Here is a 15,302-nt window from a genome sequence, read left to right on the forward strand (position 1 = left end):
ATATGGGCACCAGAATCCTGTGAAGGAAATGTACAGTCATGTGATCACCTCTAATGCAATGGAGATGCAGTCCAGCATCACGTACAATCAGAAATCCAACAGCACGGGAAGACCTGAGACAGAGCCTTTGAGAGGAGCAGAGAAAACTCACCAAAGAGGAACCAGCATGGAGCCAGGAGACCGTCTGCAACAATAATGTCCAAACAACGAGGAAAGGGCTTAAAGTAAGGTATGGTGGGTGGTGCCTCATGACTTTAATCCCAGCACTCAGGAGGCAGAGGCAGAGCAATCTCTGATTTCAAGGCCAGCCTGGTCTACAGAGAGAGTTCCAGGACAGCCAAGGCTAACCAGAGAATCCCTGTCCTTTAAAAAGAAAAAAGAAAAAGGAAGGGTGTGTGTGTGTGTGTGTGTGTGTGTGTGTGTGTGTGTGTGTGTGTGTGTGTGTGTGTGTGTGTACACGAGTGTATGTGCGCGCACATGTTTGTGTGATTTCTCAGAATGCCCTAATGAGAATTGACAGGTGGACCACTAACTAGGAAAGCCAGGAATAGGCATTCAACAAATAACAGAAGAAACCATGTCTTCTTCAGACAAGTTTTTCTGGAAGAAGATTTAAAAGTACAAAGACAGATACTGTAACTACCCTGCCCAGCAGTTTCTGAGAATCACGATGGGTCACAGAGAGTTCTGCTGTGGCACTGATAGATACAAAATAACCAAGAGTAGAGTTGATAGCAGCGCAGGCCTTAGGGGTGAATGTCAATCACCCTGATAGAGCTTGTCCTGAAAATCCTGGGAGAAAATATACTGAGGACGGCTGCTGCTCTGTGGACCATAAAAACCCAAATTTAGATCATTTGCCAATCAAAGAACCTGAATGCAGATAATGAAGACCTTGGGATACTCCTGAACCTGACCTAAAACAGAAATGGCTAAGCAGGCTGGCTTTTGCTAATTGTTAACACAGTCTTTTAGTTATAGTCATACTTTTGGGTCTCTCCTGAGACCACTCTACAAGAGTAAGACAGAAGCCTTGGAGCCCAGGGCAGTTAAGCAGTTTTAAGATGATAGCCAAAACTCTAAATGCTCCTGAATTCCACTAATACAATTTTAATTAAATTGTTTTGTTGTCATAGGAGATGTTTACAATCTATTCTCTAGAATAGGGGTCAACAAAATGTTTCTGTAAAGATGATCATAAAAAATACTTTGGCCTTTGGGATTCAGGTTTTAGTCGCAACTCCTGGGCTCTGAGGTTACAGTACAAAAGCAATTGTATGAGTATCTGTGTACTAATAAAATCTTATTCAAAAATAATGATGGCCACAAAAGACCAGAAGATGGCACAAGGGAGTCCTGCTTTCAAAGGGCCGCAGTGCAGGAGGTGACTGCAGCCCTGAACATCTTGAGAAGGTTGAAGCAGGGTTTGAAGAAGGCTGAGGTGAGGCCATCCTCATAGCCTCCCAGGTTGTCCAAGTTCCTAACCATCCTGTTTAATACTTGCAGCTGACACTCTTGTTTGCATGGCTTTCCTTCTCACTGGGATTTTAGAAATCTGGAAGACAAGTTTGTTCTTTTGTAGATTTTTGCGCATGTGTATAATACTTACAAGTACTTTTTTAGATCGATCTCTGCCCCACTCCATAATACGGTTAGTACTTTCTTCCCTTAAATGCTAACATAACAGCCTTGGGACTGGTGGTCTGAGAGTAAAAGTTAAAGTAAAACCCACTAATTTCTTTATTATTTAGGGGAAATTCCAGCATGAAGTAATAAAATGACAATAGTGTCACTATTTTGTAAGAAAACCAATCACAGAACCACTAAACCATCTGAGAAATGCAAACCAGCCTATTGGCAAACTGCTTCCAATGAGAAGTCCACCTGAAAACCCTGTTCATTCTATACACAGGCACTCGTTTACTTGAAAACTGAACACACTCCTTAGGAATAAAGAGGCACAATCTATGATACCCATGTTGACCGAGACGAATCTCAATGGCGCCGTGCCCAAAGGTATGATGCTGAGTGGAAGAACCCAGTCTCGAAAAGCTAAATGATACAGATCTAAACGACCCGTGATCTTCTTTAAAAAGGCAAAACTATGAAACTCAAAAACCACAGTGATGGGAAAGTAACCAATGGTTGCCGGGACATGGGTGACAAGAACGGAGGTGGGCTGTCTCAGGAGGGATTGTGTGAGGTGGGAGCAGCTGAAGGAATTGGGAACCATGGCTTGTTTCGTTTTTACTGTACAAGGATTAAAATTGGCAATACTATAAAGCCCAGAGTTTTGTCTGTTCATCTTTCAAATTATATTTAAAGGCTTATGTGTGCAAGAGAAAGATGATAGATGATGATAGGCAGACAGAAAGACAGACAGACAGACAAAGACAACTGAAAAGTCTACGTGCCTAACCTCCCAAACAGCACCCTGCAGGGAGTCCCCTGGTGCCCTCAAAGCAGGCATGCTCCACTGGCTTGTTGCTTCTGCCCAGTGTGGTGAAGAGGAATGGAGTGAGCCATGCATCACTATGGCCAGAAGAAGATCAGAATTCAAATTGAAGTTACCACTGACTAGATAGATACTTAGATAGATAGATAGATAGATAGATAGATAGATAGATAGATAGATAGATAGATAGATAGATAGATAGATAGATAGATAGATAGGCAGGCAGGCAGACAGACAGACAGACAGACAGACAGACAGACAGATAGATATAGCGAGAGAGAGCATCATAGAATCAAAATACTCAAAGCAAAATCACCTTCATGTTGGGGTGGTCTGCACAGTCTTCAGTAGCTAGAGCCTGGCCCATGGTCCTCCCCAGAGTGAATTTGTATGTTTTCTTATGCTCATGTTAGTAATTTTACTGCAACCAACATGCAAAGAAACTGAAAAGTATGACCCATACTTAGAAAAAGTAGTTACTCAATATAACTGATTTAAAAGAGCGGGGAAGGGGGATGGCTTTTAAGCAACTTCACAAATATGTTCAATTAAGGTAATTGGTTTCATCCATAAAATTAATGAAAAGACAATCAAGAAATTGACTTTAAATCTCAACAAAAAAAATATAAAACTGTAAGTAATACCTGAAATTCTAAAATTGAATATGACTAAACTTACCAATGGTCTGAGTAGTATATTTAGGAGATAAAACTGATACAGATCAATAGAAATATCTAACTAAATAAGACATGGAAATGTTTAAATGAAAATAAAATCTCAGAGCCATGAAAGGTAGAATATATCTATAATCCCAGTAATCAAGAGGCGAGGACAGGCAGGGCAGAAGTTCAAGGCCAGCCTTGACTACTGTGGTGGTGTGAATGAGAATGTCTTCCATAGCTCATATAATTAAACCCTTAATCCCTTGTGGTGGAAATCTGTGGGAAGGATTAGGAGGTGTGGCCTTTTGAAGGAGGGTGTGTTATTGAAGGCAAGCTTTAAGGTTTCAAAATTCCATGCCAGGTCAAAATCTCTCTCTCTCTCTCCCTCCTCCTCCTCTCTCCTCCCTCCCTCCTCCCTCCTCTCCCTCTCCTCTCCCTCTCCTCTCTCCCTTTCTCTCTGTGCCTCATGCCTCTGGATCAGATGTAAGCTCTCAGCTACCAGCTACAGTTTCAGTGCCATGCCTACCTGCCTCTTCCCTACCATGATGGTCATAGACTCACCTCTGAAACTGTAAGCAACACCCCAATTAAATGATTTTGTTTTTAAAAAAAAACTGTTAAAAAAAGAGTGGAGAGATGATTCAGTGGTTAAGAACACTGACTGCTCTTCCAGAGGTCCTGAGTTCAATTCCCAGCAACTACATGGTGGCTCACAACCATCTGTAATGGGATCTGATGCCCTCTTCTGGCGTCTGTGAAAACAGTGACAATGTACCCACATGAAATAAATAAATTTTATATAAAAAAAAAAAAAAAAAAATGTTGAATGATTTTGTTAATAAATTTCCTTGGTCATGGTATCTCTTGATAGCAATAGAGAAGGAACTAAAAATAGCTATGTATCAAGTTTGAGGTCAGTCTGGGTTGTAAAAGACTTAATCTCAAAAAAAAGGAAAAAGAGACTTGAAAAGCATGAATCACTGTAATACTGATATAATTGGAATCCCAAAAAAAAGGAGAAAATAGGATAAAAAAGTATTTGAATAAAAAGAGTCATGGACAAAAATTCTCCATAAATGGCAAAGTGGTTTGGGCATTGTGGTGTGCATCTGTAATCCCAGAACTCAGGAGACAAAGGTGGGTGGATCTCTGTGAGTTTGAGGCCAGCCTGATCTACACAGTGAGTTCCAGGACAGCCAGGGCTACAAAGTGATACCCTGTCTCAAAAAGCAAACGAACGATATGGCAGCGAATACTGACAGATTTAAGAAACACAATGAGCCCCACAAAATTCAAACAGGACGTCAAGTCACCCACAGACCGCTGGGGCGGGTGCAAGCTCTTGTAAGTCCTCATCCAGATCAGCTATGTCCCCAGCATGAATGAGAATGAAAATAGACTTCGATGAACAAATTCAGAGAACTTGTTGTCGGCAGAACTGTACTACAAGAAACACTAAAGAAAGGAGTTTAGCCTGAAGGAAAATGGCAACAGGTAGAAACCAGAGCTGGCAGAATAGAAAGGGAAGAGGGAGCTGTGAGAGGAAACAGGTTTGAGTCATATACTCTTTTCTTACTTGATGTTAAAGGTATTACTACTTTTTAAATTAAAAACCAATAAGTTTGTAACAAAAAAAAACAAACTATAATGGTTTAACATTTTATATATATATATATATATATATATATATATATATATAGTGAGGGGGAGATAAGAGAGAGGGAGAGAGATAATGGTTATAATACTGTATAAACAATATAAATAAGGGATAAATGAGGGACAAACAAAAACACACATTATAATGCCTCAATATTTCACATGGAACTATTCAGCATTATATATGTATTGGGTGATTTCAAGATGCATATGGAATATGGAATCCCTAAAGTAGGGTGAAGATTTCTCAAAGTTTTCTGGTAAAAAATGATCAATAATGTAAATGAAGATATAAACAAACAAATAAACACAATCCGGGATCTGGAGAGGAAAATCAGCAACATATCAGAAAAGGCAGTAAGAAACATAAGAAAAGCAGCAATGTGGATGGGAAAAGCCAGAAAATGGAAGACCATTCTATAAGGAAGTTAAGATTTGGGAGAAAAATAAAAATGTAAAAAAAAAAAGGTCAATGAATCAAATGAAAAGCTCAGTGATAGCCTTGCGTGGGACTGACCAACTCTGCTGCTATCCAGGCCCAAGATCCAGCCCAACATCTACTCCATCTACAAGCTGCTGGAGCACAGGAAAGAGCTAGTCCTGAAAAACCAGATGTCAGCAATCAATAGGGCCAGTCCTAGGCCTGGCTGGCCCCCAGCTGAGAGCTGCTGAGGCTCCCATGCTGCTTGCCCTGCTGAGAGACAGAGGGAGGCAGTAGGGGGAGAGGGGTAGTGGTGCTGCACACAGGCTACACACACAAAGGTAGAGCCCTGAGCCCTGGGGAGGCAAGGAGGTCTGCAGCAACCTGAAACCCACACTGAAGCTACCCCAGGACACTCCGCCTTGCAGCAAGATCACTTGGCTCTGGGCAACAGCAGGACATCTGAGACAAATCCTGGCAATGGTTCAGCATTTACGGTGCATCAGAAACAGAAAGTCTGAACCAGACCAATGACTTGTTGCAATGAATATTTGCATGTTAAGCTATTTGAGGAAGATATGTATATATTGAGTGACACTGCAGTTCCCAATGCCACTACAACAAATGAATATGCAATGGAGAGGAGGGAAAGATGGGGGAATGGAGAGGTGCTTACACAGTGGAGAGACGCAAAGCTCCAAGGCAATGAATGACAAGTGTGAGAAAGAAAGCCGTGTGTTGCCACAGAGGCCATGTGGATGTGGATAGCCTGTGCAGCCACCTCAGGCCGTGTATATTCAAGGTCCATGCTGCCACCAAGGGCCATGTTTAGGTCTGTGGTCCTGCTGCAGCTGGGGGCTGTGTTCATGTCCGTGGCTACCACTGAAAGCTGTGAGAATGTCTGTGGGTCACGCTGTCACCTTAAGGCCATGATGATGTCTTTGGCCTGGGCTGTTGCTGAAGACTATACTGGTGTCTGTGGCTTATGTAACAATAAAGGGCCATGTTGATGTCTGTGGTCTGTGCTGCCACCGGAGACCATGCTGAGGTCATGGCATGTACTGATGCCAAGACCGTGTGGATATCCGTGGTCCGTGCTGTTGCCAGAAACCATGATCTGTGCTCCCACTGACTGTAAAGGGCACGGAAGCTACCTACTTTTGCAATGGCATCAATGACTGTAGACTCACAGTTGAGAAAGGGGGACATAGAAGGCTTTAGCGACAACCCCTACCACTATTACCCACTCCCCAAAAAGTAAAGCCTAGACAGGAAACCATCAAAGAGAACTCTTAAAAATTGTGATAAGGATGCTGAAGTGTAGCTCTCCACAATCAAGGGCTTCTAGTGGGGGTGCAGGTGGGGAAGACTCAGTTTTCTTTAAGGGGCTGGTCACTGGGATTTTGACCTTGCACAGTGAGGACATAGACAACACAAAGTAGACTTGGATTTCCTCTTCTTCTTCCTCCTCCTCTTCCTCCTCCTCCTCCTCCTCTTCTTCCTCCTCCTCCTTCTCCTTCTCTTCTTCTTTCTCCTTCTCCTTCTTCCTTCCTCCTTCCTCCTCCTCCTCCTCCTCCTATTTGTGGGGGAGGTCACATGGGTGGAGGAGGATCAGACAAGACTGGAAAGTAAGTGTGATCAGTGTGCATAATGAGAAATTCCCAATCAGTAAAAATGTTATGGGGAAAAAAAAAAAACAGTGAGAAGCATCACCAACAGACTTGAGCAAGCAAAAGAAGAATCATCAAGACTGGAGGACAAGGCAGATGGATGCCTTCTTCAAATATCAATAAGCAAAACTGGCCAAACAAGCAGGCTTTGGGCTGTGAGGTAGATCAGTGGGGAAAGGCCCCTACCACCAGTCCTGAAGTCCTGACTTAAATTCCCAGGATCTACATAAGAATGGACTCCTGCCCACTATCCTTTGACCTCCACACACCCACCAAGGCATTTGTATGCCATGACACTTGTGTGACTCCCTCTCACCTAATAGTAAATAAATTACATTTTTAAAAATGCCTCTACCAATACGCATGACCACAACAACCAAAAATTCTGGATGTTATCAAGTAACCAAACTTAAGAACCTGGAGGTAAGACATCTGGGGTTTTATTGCTGCGAAGAGACACCATGACCCAAGGCGAGTCTTACAAAGGAAAACATTTCATTGGTGCTGGCTTACAATTTCACAGGTTTATTCTAATATCACCACAGTGAGAAGCATGGTGGTGTCCAGGCAGACACGGTGCTAGAGAGGTAGCTGAGCGATCTACATCTTGATCGACAGGCAGCAAAGAGGAGACTATGTCTCACTTAACATAGCTTGAGCATTGGAGACCTCAAAGCCCAACCCCACATTGACGCACTTCTTCTAACAAGGCCACACCTACTCCAACAAAGCCACGCCTCATGAGAGTGCCACTCCCTATTGGCCAAGCATTTAAACACATCAGTCTGCAGGAACTGTACCTATTCAAACCACCACACCACAGAAAGAGGAGCTTACTTCAAGGAAATTATTGCAGAAAATTTCCCATAGAGAAATACATATCTGAACACAAGAGAACCCACCACCACCCTCCAAAAAAATATGACCTGAGAAAAATCTCCCCCAACATACAGTCAAGGTGTCAAAAGTCCAAAACAAGGAAACGGTATTTAAAAGTTCTTGAGGAAAAATGCCAAATTACCTACAAAGGCCAAAACACCTGGATAAGGCCGGGTCTCTTAACAGCAATGCTAAAGGCCAGGGAAGGAGGGAATGGTGTATTTCAAGAACTGAAACTAAGTAACTGCCAACCAAGAGTGCTAAAGCCAGCAAAACTGTCTTTAAAAGTAGAAAAGAGAAAAATCAGGGCATTCTAAGACAAGCCCACACCAAGGAAGTTCGTGGCCGCCCAACAGCACTGTAGAACACACGGAAAAAGGAACTCACCATCCCAAGGACACTGGGAAGAATAAACTTCATGAGAGGGAGAGACGAACCAGGGAGAACTGGGAAGAAGTCCACCACAGCCAATACAGCAAACCAGTCAACTCCTAAGACTAACAGGGAAGAGAGGAAAAACAGTCATCTAAACACCACTATTAATAACTCTAAATGTAAATGACCTCGAGTCAGCACGAAAGAGACGCAGATTGGCTGAGTGGATTAGAAAAACAAGATCCAACCATCTGTTGTCTCCAAGAAACACAACTCACTGGTAAAAAATAACCTTAGACAGAGTCAAGGAATGGAAAACAATCTATCAAGGGAGGAGAAACCAAAAACAAGCCGCCATAGCTACGCTGGTATCTGATACAATCTGATACAACATTAGGGATGAGGATTTAGCTAAACTGGCACAGTGCTCGCCCAGCACACACAAGGCACCAGGTTCACTCCAAAGCACTGCACTGCTCGGGCATGACCGGGGGTGGGGAGGGGGGGTGGTCTATAATCCCAGCACTGGGGAGACAGGAGAACTAGAAGTGCAAGGTCGCCCTCAGCTACATAGGGAGTTCAAGGGCATACTGGACGCATGAGACCATGTCTTCAAAAATATGAAAACAGATTTCAATCAGAAGAGATAAGGAGAATGCCATGCATAGCTAAAGGGAACAACTCATCAAGGCTGTAGTAACTGCAAATACATGCACTCAACATTAGAGCCCCCAATTCCAACATGCAAATGCTAACCAACATAGAGGTCAGACAGGTCCCTGATGCCATCAGTAACAGTGGGGCATTTCAACACCCTAGGCTTATCCTCAGAGAGGGTATCTAATTCAAAGTCAACAAAGAAATCTTAAAAGTTAAACCACAGAACAGAGCAAATAAAGTCACCTGACAGCTGCATAATATCCCATCCACAAGATACACAGTATAGATTTGTCTCAGCCCATAGTCTCAGGAAACTTTTTTTTAAACAGACATTCCAGCTAAAATTCAAACTTAGCCAGTACAAGAGGATCTAAATGATGTCTTACCAGAATATTGCGCAAGAAAATAGAAGTCAATCGTAGGGGGGCAGGGGGGAGCTATGCAAAAACATGGAGGAGACACAACACTACATCCTTGAATGACCAGTAGGTCACTGAAGAAATCAGAGAGGAAATTTTAAAATTCCCACTGTGACAGGTTACCAAAATCTTTCAGATACAGCTCAGACTATCTTTAAAAAAAGAAAAAAAGAAAGGAAGTTTAGAGCTGTGAGTGCTTATAGTAAAGGACGAGAAAGAGTTCAGCAAACAGCCTGATGACCTCAATGTTCTAGAAAAAAACAAGAAGAATCTAAACCCAAAGAGAATTCAGCAATAAATATCCAGGCAGAAAGCAATAAAACGGTGTCTAAGAGAGCATCAATCACACAAGTGGATTATTTTAAAAAATAAAAAAAAAGAAACAATACTGACAAGCCTGTGACCAAATGAACCCAGAGTAGGGGTAGAGACAGAGAGACAAAGAGACCGAGACAAGGAGCACACGTATAAATAAAAGGGTAGAGCTAAAAAGGGAGTTACTATGGGTTTCAACAAAACCAGAGAACCATTAGGGAAAACTGCAAAACGTACATTCCAAAAAAACATTAGACAATCTAGAAAAAGAATGAATAAATTCCTAGACGAATATGATCTCCCAAAATCAAAAGGGTCTTAACAACTTACACAGATTCATGAACAGGCAATGGTATTGAAGCCACGGCAAAAAGTCTATCTGCGGAGAAAAGCTCAGGACCAGATGAACTCACTGCCAAGCCTCTAAGGAAAGCTTAACAACGATGTTTTTCTCTGTGCCATGAAATGGAAAGGAGGTGGGGAGGAGAGATGATGGTTCAGCAGTTAAGACGATAGCATAGGCCAGGCGTGATGGAGCACACCTTTCACTGTGGCCCTAAGGAGTCAGAGGCAGGCAGATCTCTGTGAGTTCAAAGTGAGCCTGATCTACAGAGGACTTCCAGGGCAGCCGGGACTGTTACACAGCGTAAGTTTGTCTCAGAAAAAAAAGTATGAGTATTTATCTACATAAATGTAAGTGTACCACACATGTCTGATACCATGGAAGTTAGAAGAGGGCATCTGACCTGGACTGGAGTTATGGATTTATGATCCAGACATAAATATTAAAATAATAAATAAAAAGGAAACAATCAACTAGTCGTATAAAAGTTAGCAATACCCTAAGACACCCTTATGACTTATGACCTGTCTCTGCCAGGAGACCCACGACCAGATCAGCAAGGTTAGGCATTCAGACTGCACGTGATTCCCTTACAGAGTCAGGCTTGGCTGTTTTTTAAAAAGGAGGATGACAACATGCTTTAGGAAAGATGAGTTATAAGTGGGTCCCCTTCGTCTTAATTATTCTCCAGGCCCAGCAGTCTAACTAAAACTAATAAGCCAGGAAAATGATAACTGAGATCACAGGGCCAGTGACCGTCCACGGGAAGCTACTGAAGCACCTAGAACTGACCTCAGCAGACATTTAACAAAGCATGAGGCTCTGGGCAACAGAAGATGGAGGGGGAAGCAGAAAGGGAAGAAGAGAGGAAGGGACTTCATTCCACCCTGGACAAGTAGAACACACACACACACACACACACACACACACACACACACAATGTGAACATGGTTCAAAACAAAACTCAGCCTCTTTATCTACCAAGAACACTTACCTCCAAAAATAGCACATCCATTGGGGATTTTCTGGGAAATTTAATTGTTGCTAAAATTGATACTTCTCTTGCCAGTGAGCTTGCTCACAATGTCACCAACCAAGCCTGATGACATGAGTTTGAGCCACAGAATTTATATGGTGGGAAGAGAGGACAGACCACACACACACACACACACACACACACACACACACAAGTTATCCTCTGGCCCTCTCACCTCCGCCATTGCCCCTTCCACCTGCCAAATAAACACTCATAATTTTTAAGTAATTTTTAAAATGAATAATTTTATAAGAAGTAAGTGGTGGTGATGCTGGAACCAGCTAGGCTAGATGTTGATAGCCTTTTTAAAAAAAAACTATTAAAGAAAATGGCTATCTGAAAGGACAAAGAGATACCTGCAGCCCAATGGTTGAACGCCTAATGCTCGCCCAGGGCCCTAGAAGGAAGTTGCCATTGTCTAACCTAACCTTGTTTTTTGTGGCCAGTTCCCTGTCTTGTCTTCTGAGGTAATGTCTGAAAGTCTTGGCATCTAGGATGCTTGCTACACACGTGCCAGCTATCAGCAATAGTATTTTCCTGACAGCTAATTGTTAACACTAAGAGAAAAAAAAAAGCATTAAGCCTTCAATCATGTCCTTTGTTCACTATCATGGGGCCGTGCTGCTCTTCCTGGGAACTCAGGAGAAGGCTTACAGAGATGTGAACATGAAATCCATGCCTTGGGTTGATTTACACAAAAGTTTAATTAGCTGGGTTTCCTGAGCCAGGAGAGTCCAACAGAGTGCCCAGGGGGTTCTGCAGAGACAGGCAGACATCCTGGATGCCCATCCCACCCTCCACCTCATAGGCCGTGTCCCTCACCTTTCATCTTGATTGAGTAAAATCCAACCGCGGCTCCATCTCTCCACAGAACCTTAGCTTGCTCCTTCGCAGGGTGAGGTAAGAAAAACATGTCATCGCTGTCCAGCCTTCTCTCCAGTCTTCCAAAAACAATGGTGTTGAGAACAAAAAGAACAATCCTTTCCCCAAAGGACTGAACCTTAAAAGGAAAAAGAAGGAGGGGCCCCCAGCAAGTGAGACCAGACAGGAAGGCAGCTGGGGGTAGGGCCAGGTGAGGCAGGCTGCTTGTGATTGACACAAAGTCTCAATACCACTGACTTATTAAAGGCAGGAAGAAGTAACAGTATCAGGGAAGACTCCGGTCCACAGACAAGGTCTGTAAGTCCACAAGAGCCTGACAGAGGGGTTCTGCCAAGGATGACAGAATAGGAAGCTGCCTCCAGGGCAACCAGGTCAACCATCCCATGAGATGGTCTGTGTCCTGAAATAACCCAATCTGCCATTTTAACACAGTGACATCCCTACCCTGCCCATGAACGGCAGGGGGTGAGAGAGTGGGATCATTGCCACAGCAAAAGCCACAGACTTTCAAAACTTGAGACAGATTTCAAGCACATCCTGGAGTCCCAACCCAAGAGCATTACACGGACTCAAGGCCCACCTTGAGCTAAGCTATATAAGAGAATCCTCCCGTCCACCCATAGCAGAGTCATCCAAGAAAGGAAACCGCCTTGTGGTCAAAGTTGGGCCCACCCAGTTGGAAGCTTTCTCTTACACAAGCCAAAATGACAGCACATTCCCGTCTATGATTCTTCTGAGCACCTGGCCCAGGAAGGGCAAATGTGTACCTGAAATCGTGCCTCTCTTCTGGATTCACAGGAGACATGGCTACATGGCCTTGTCTGTCTACACAGCCAGACCATGACCTATTAATCCTACAAACAGCCCTTGAGGCAACACAAGTAACTGAGAAAATGCAGTGTAGAGGTTGAAGGCAGCCAGCTATTGACGTGATGACTGTCTCATGGTGCTGGGCTTTCTTCCTACAAATCTGCTACGTGACAGCCAATGTGGTACACATGTGTGTGCATGTATGTGTGCATGTGTGTATGTGTGTGCACACATGTGTGTCCATGTATGCACATGTGTGTACACGTGTATGTACATGTGTGTGTGTACACACATGTGCGTGTATGTGTGTGCCGTGTGTGTGTGTGTGTGTGTGTGTGTGTGTGTGTGTGTGTGTGTGTGTGGACCCACAGTATCTCTAGATCCACACCCCAACCTGTGACTTCCATCCACATGTTGTCACCTGACTCTCATCTGCTGTGCAGGGCCTGGCTTACAGGTGCAGAAACTGAAGCTCAAAAAGGTTAAGCCAGTGCATGGACCGATTTTACTGTCTCCTTCCAAAGACAACTTGAGACAGCTGGGCTAGGGCTAACTCAAGATGCAGGCTGGGGTTCACAGACCAGGGCTGCTCCATCCCAAACAGCAAACCTACTCAAGTCCAGACAGCAGTTAAGTCCCTCCTGCTTCCTCGTCCACCGGACCTGAGAGGCTTTGGGAAAGGGACCATCTGCTGCAAACATCAGTGCACGGGTTTACCATCAATTTTACTTATTTATGTTGTATGTTCCTGTTTATGTAGGGAGTGTGTTTATGTGTTGGTGTGTGGGTGTGGATGTGTGCATATGCAAGAGAGAGAATGTATGTGTGTGAGAGAGACTGTGAGTGTGTGGATGTGTGTGAGTAGATGTGAGTGTGTGTGTGTGCATGTGTGTGCATGCACATGTCAGAGGCCAACATTACATATCACTCTTCAGGTGCTGTCCACTTTAATTTTTGAGTTAGTGCCTCTCACTGAAGCTGGAACTCACCCAGTAGGCTAGGCTGGCTGACCAGGGATCCATGTGCCCCTGACTCTCCAGCTCTGGGGTCGCATGTGTCACCATGTCCCACTCTCTAATGTGGGTTCCAGGTATTGAACTCAGGTCCTCGTGCCTGCATGACAAGCACTTTACCAAATAAACCACCTACCCTAGGTTTATGTTTAATACCAGACTCTAAAATTATCGTCCTCCTCAACATCAACACTGTCATCTGTAGCTGTGGGATCTCAGTCTGCGTTTCCTGGGAGACCCCGGTCATTCTTTGAGATCCAGTTCGCGGGGTGAGAGACTTTGAGTGAGCTCTAAAACACTGTCTGCTGTTATCATTGTGTGTCTGTGTGCTCCATCTCTTGCTCTGTCTTTACACATACACACATACATATACCATGCACACACATGCACAGTAGCACATGATGCGCACAGGTAGACACATGGTACATATGTGGAGACTACAGGACAACTTCATGGAGTCAGTTCTCTCCATCCACCTTAACATGGATTTGGGGGAATCAAACTTAGGTCATCACGGCAAGCACTTTTAGCCAGTGGCCCGCCTTACTGGCGCACTTGTCTGCTTTTAAAACAATTAATAATAAGGCAGCTTGCACTGCCCTAGCGTCCAGCACCAAGTGTCCGGGGTCCACAGACTTCCTCGTTGGTGCAGAATGTGGAGATGTGGCACCTTCATCTGGAGCCAGCTCTAGGAAGATGTGCAGACCTGACCCATTCCTTTCTGTCTCAGACCCAGGCAGCCAGATGAAGTTCGGCTTTAAGAAATAGCTGATCTCAGAGCTAATGGGTACCATCTGGGAGGCTGTATTTTTTTTCAACTTATGAAACCAGAGGGAAAGTAGAGTAGGGAGCAGACTACATGTGGCAGAGGGGAAACATCCAATCAAACGCTGGCAGGAGAAGAAGGCAGAGAGAGGAGTGTGCTTAATTTGTCAAATTCCATTACAGGAAGAAAGAAATGCATGACATCCGATTTCGACTTAGAAGCATTTCCCAAAACATAAAACTAAGATCCATTTCTAAGTTCTCATTGGGACCACTAATTACATTAGCGAAGATAGCGTTAAGACACTGTTTCTAGTAATTTGTGAAAAATAAGTGGCTAAGAAACAAAACCTATTTAAAAAAAACAAAGACAAAAATCTTACCAAGGACAGAAGGAAATACCCTAATGTATGGGGTGGGGTGAGAGCATAGAATGTCACGGCACAGGTTGCTAAGTTCTTTCTGTTCAGAACATAAACATACATACAGCGCACGCTCAGAAACTTGGGGGAGGACTCCTAATCTAAACCTGGGAGAGATGGGAAGTGAGAAAAGCAACCACTCTCGTTCTGGAACATTCTAATCAGAGTCTGCTCAGCACTCGGCACCAGCAGTCACCAAATGGCCACTGTGCCCTCCTGTGACAAAGGGGGTGGGGCAACAGCACACCTCGTTCCTTTGCTGAGTCTCGAGGCAGCATCAGTTTTCTGGAAGGAAACCTTGCAGAGCGTCTGTAATAACATCTACTGAGTCTACTAAACCTAGGTGTAATCTTTCTAAACAGGCAGCTTACAGAACAGGAAAAGAGCCATGCAGATTTCTCAATCACAATCACATGACAAAACACCCCCACAGAGAATTTGTGGGGAACACAATTCAACAACAAAAGTCCAAATATCCCAATCCGAAAGTGGTCTAAGGAAAGTCATTCTTCCTGAGAG

At 43.8% G+C, this 15,302-nt stretch overlaps 1 protein-coding gene across 1 annotated transcript in view; it reads right to left on the minus strand.

The window, feature by feature from the left end:
• Fam169b (family with sequence similarity 169 member B) overlaps positions 1-15,302 on the minus strand; it is a 56,295-nt gene that overhangs the window by 14,403 nt on the left and 26,590 nt on the right. The window contains exon 5 of the mRNA XM_032895113.1: positions 11,714-11,891. Coding sequence (XP_032751004.1) covers positions 11,714-11,891 — 178 coding nt within the window. The remainder of the gene's footprint in view (positions 1-11,713; positions 11,892-15,302) is intronic.

This window comes from Rattus rattus, chromosome 2 (assembly GCF_011064425.1).
Source record: "Rattus rattus isolate New Zealand chromosome 2, Rrattus_CSIRO_v1, whole genome shotgun sequence".
Lineage (NCBI taxonomy): Eukaryota > Metazoa > Chordata > Mammalia > Rodentia > Muridae > Rattus > Rattus rattus.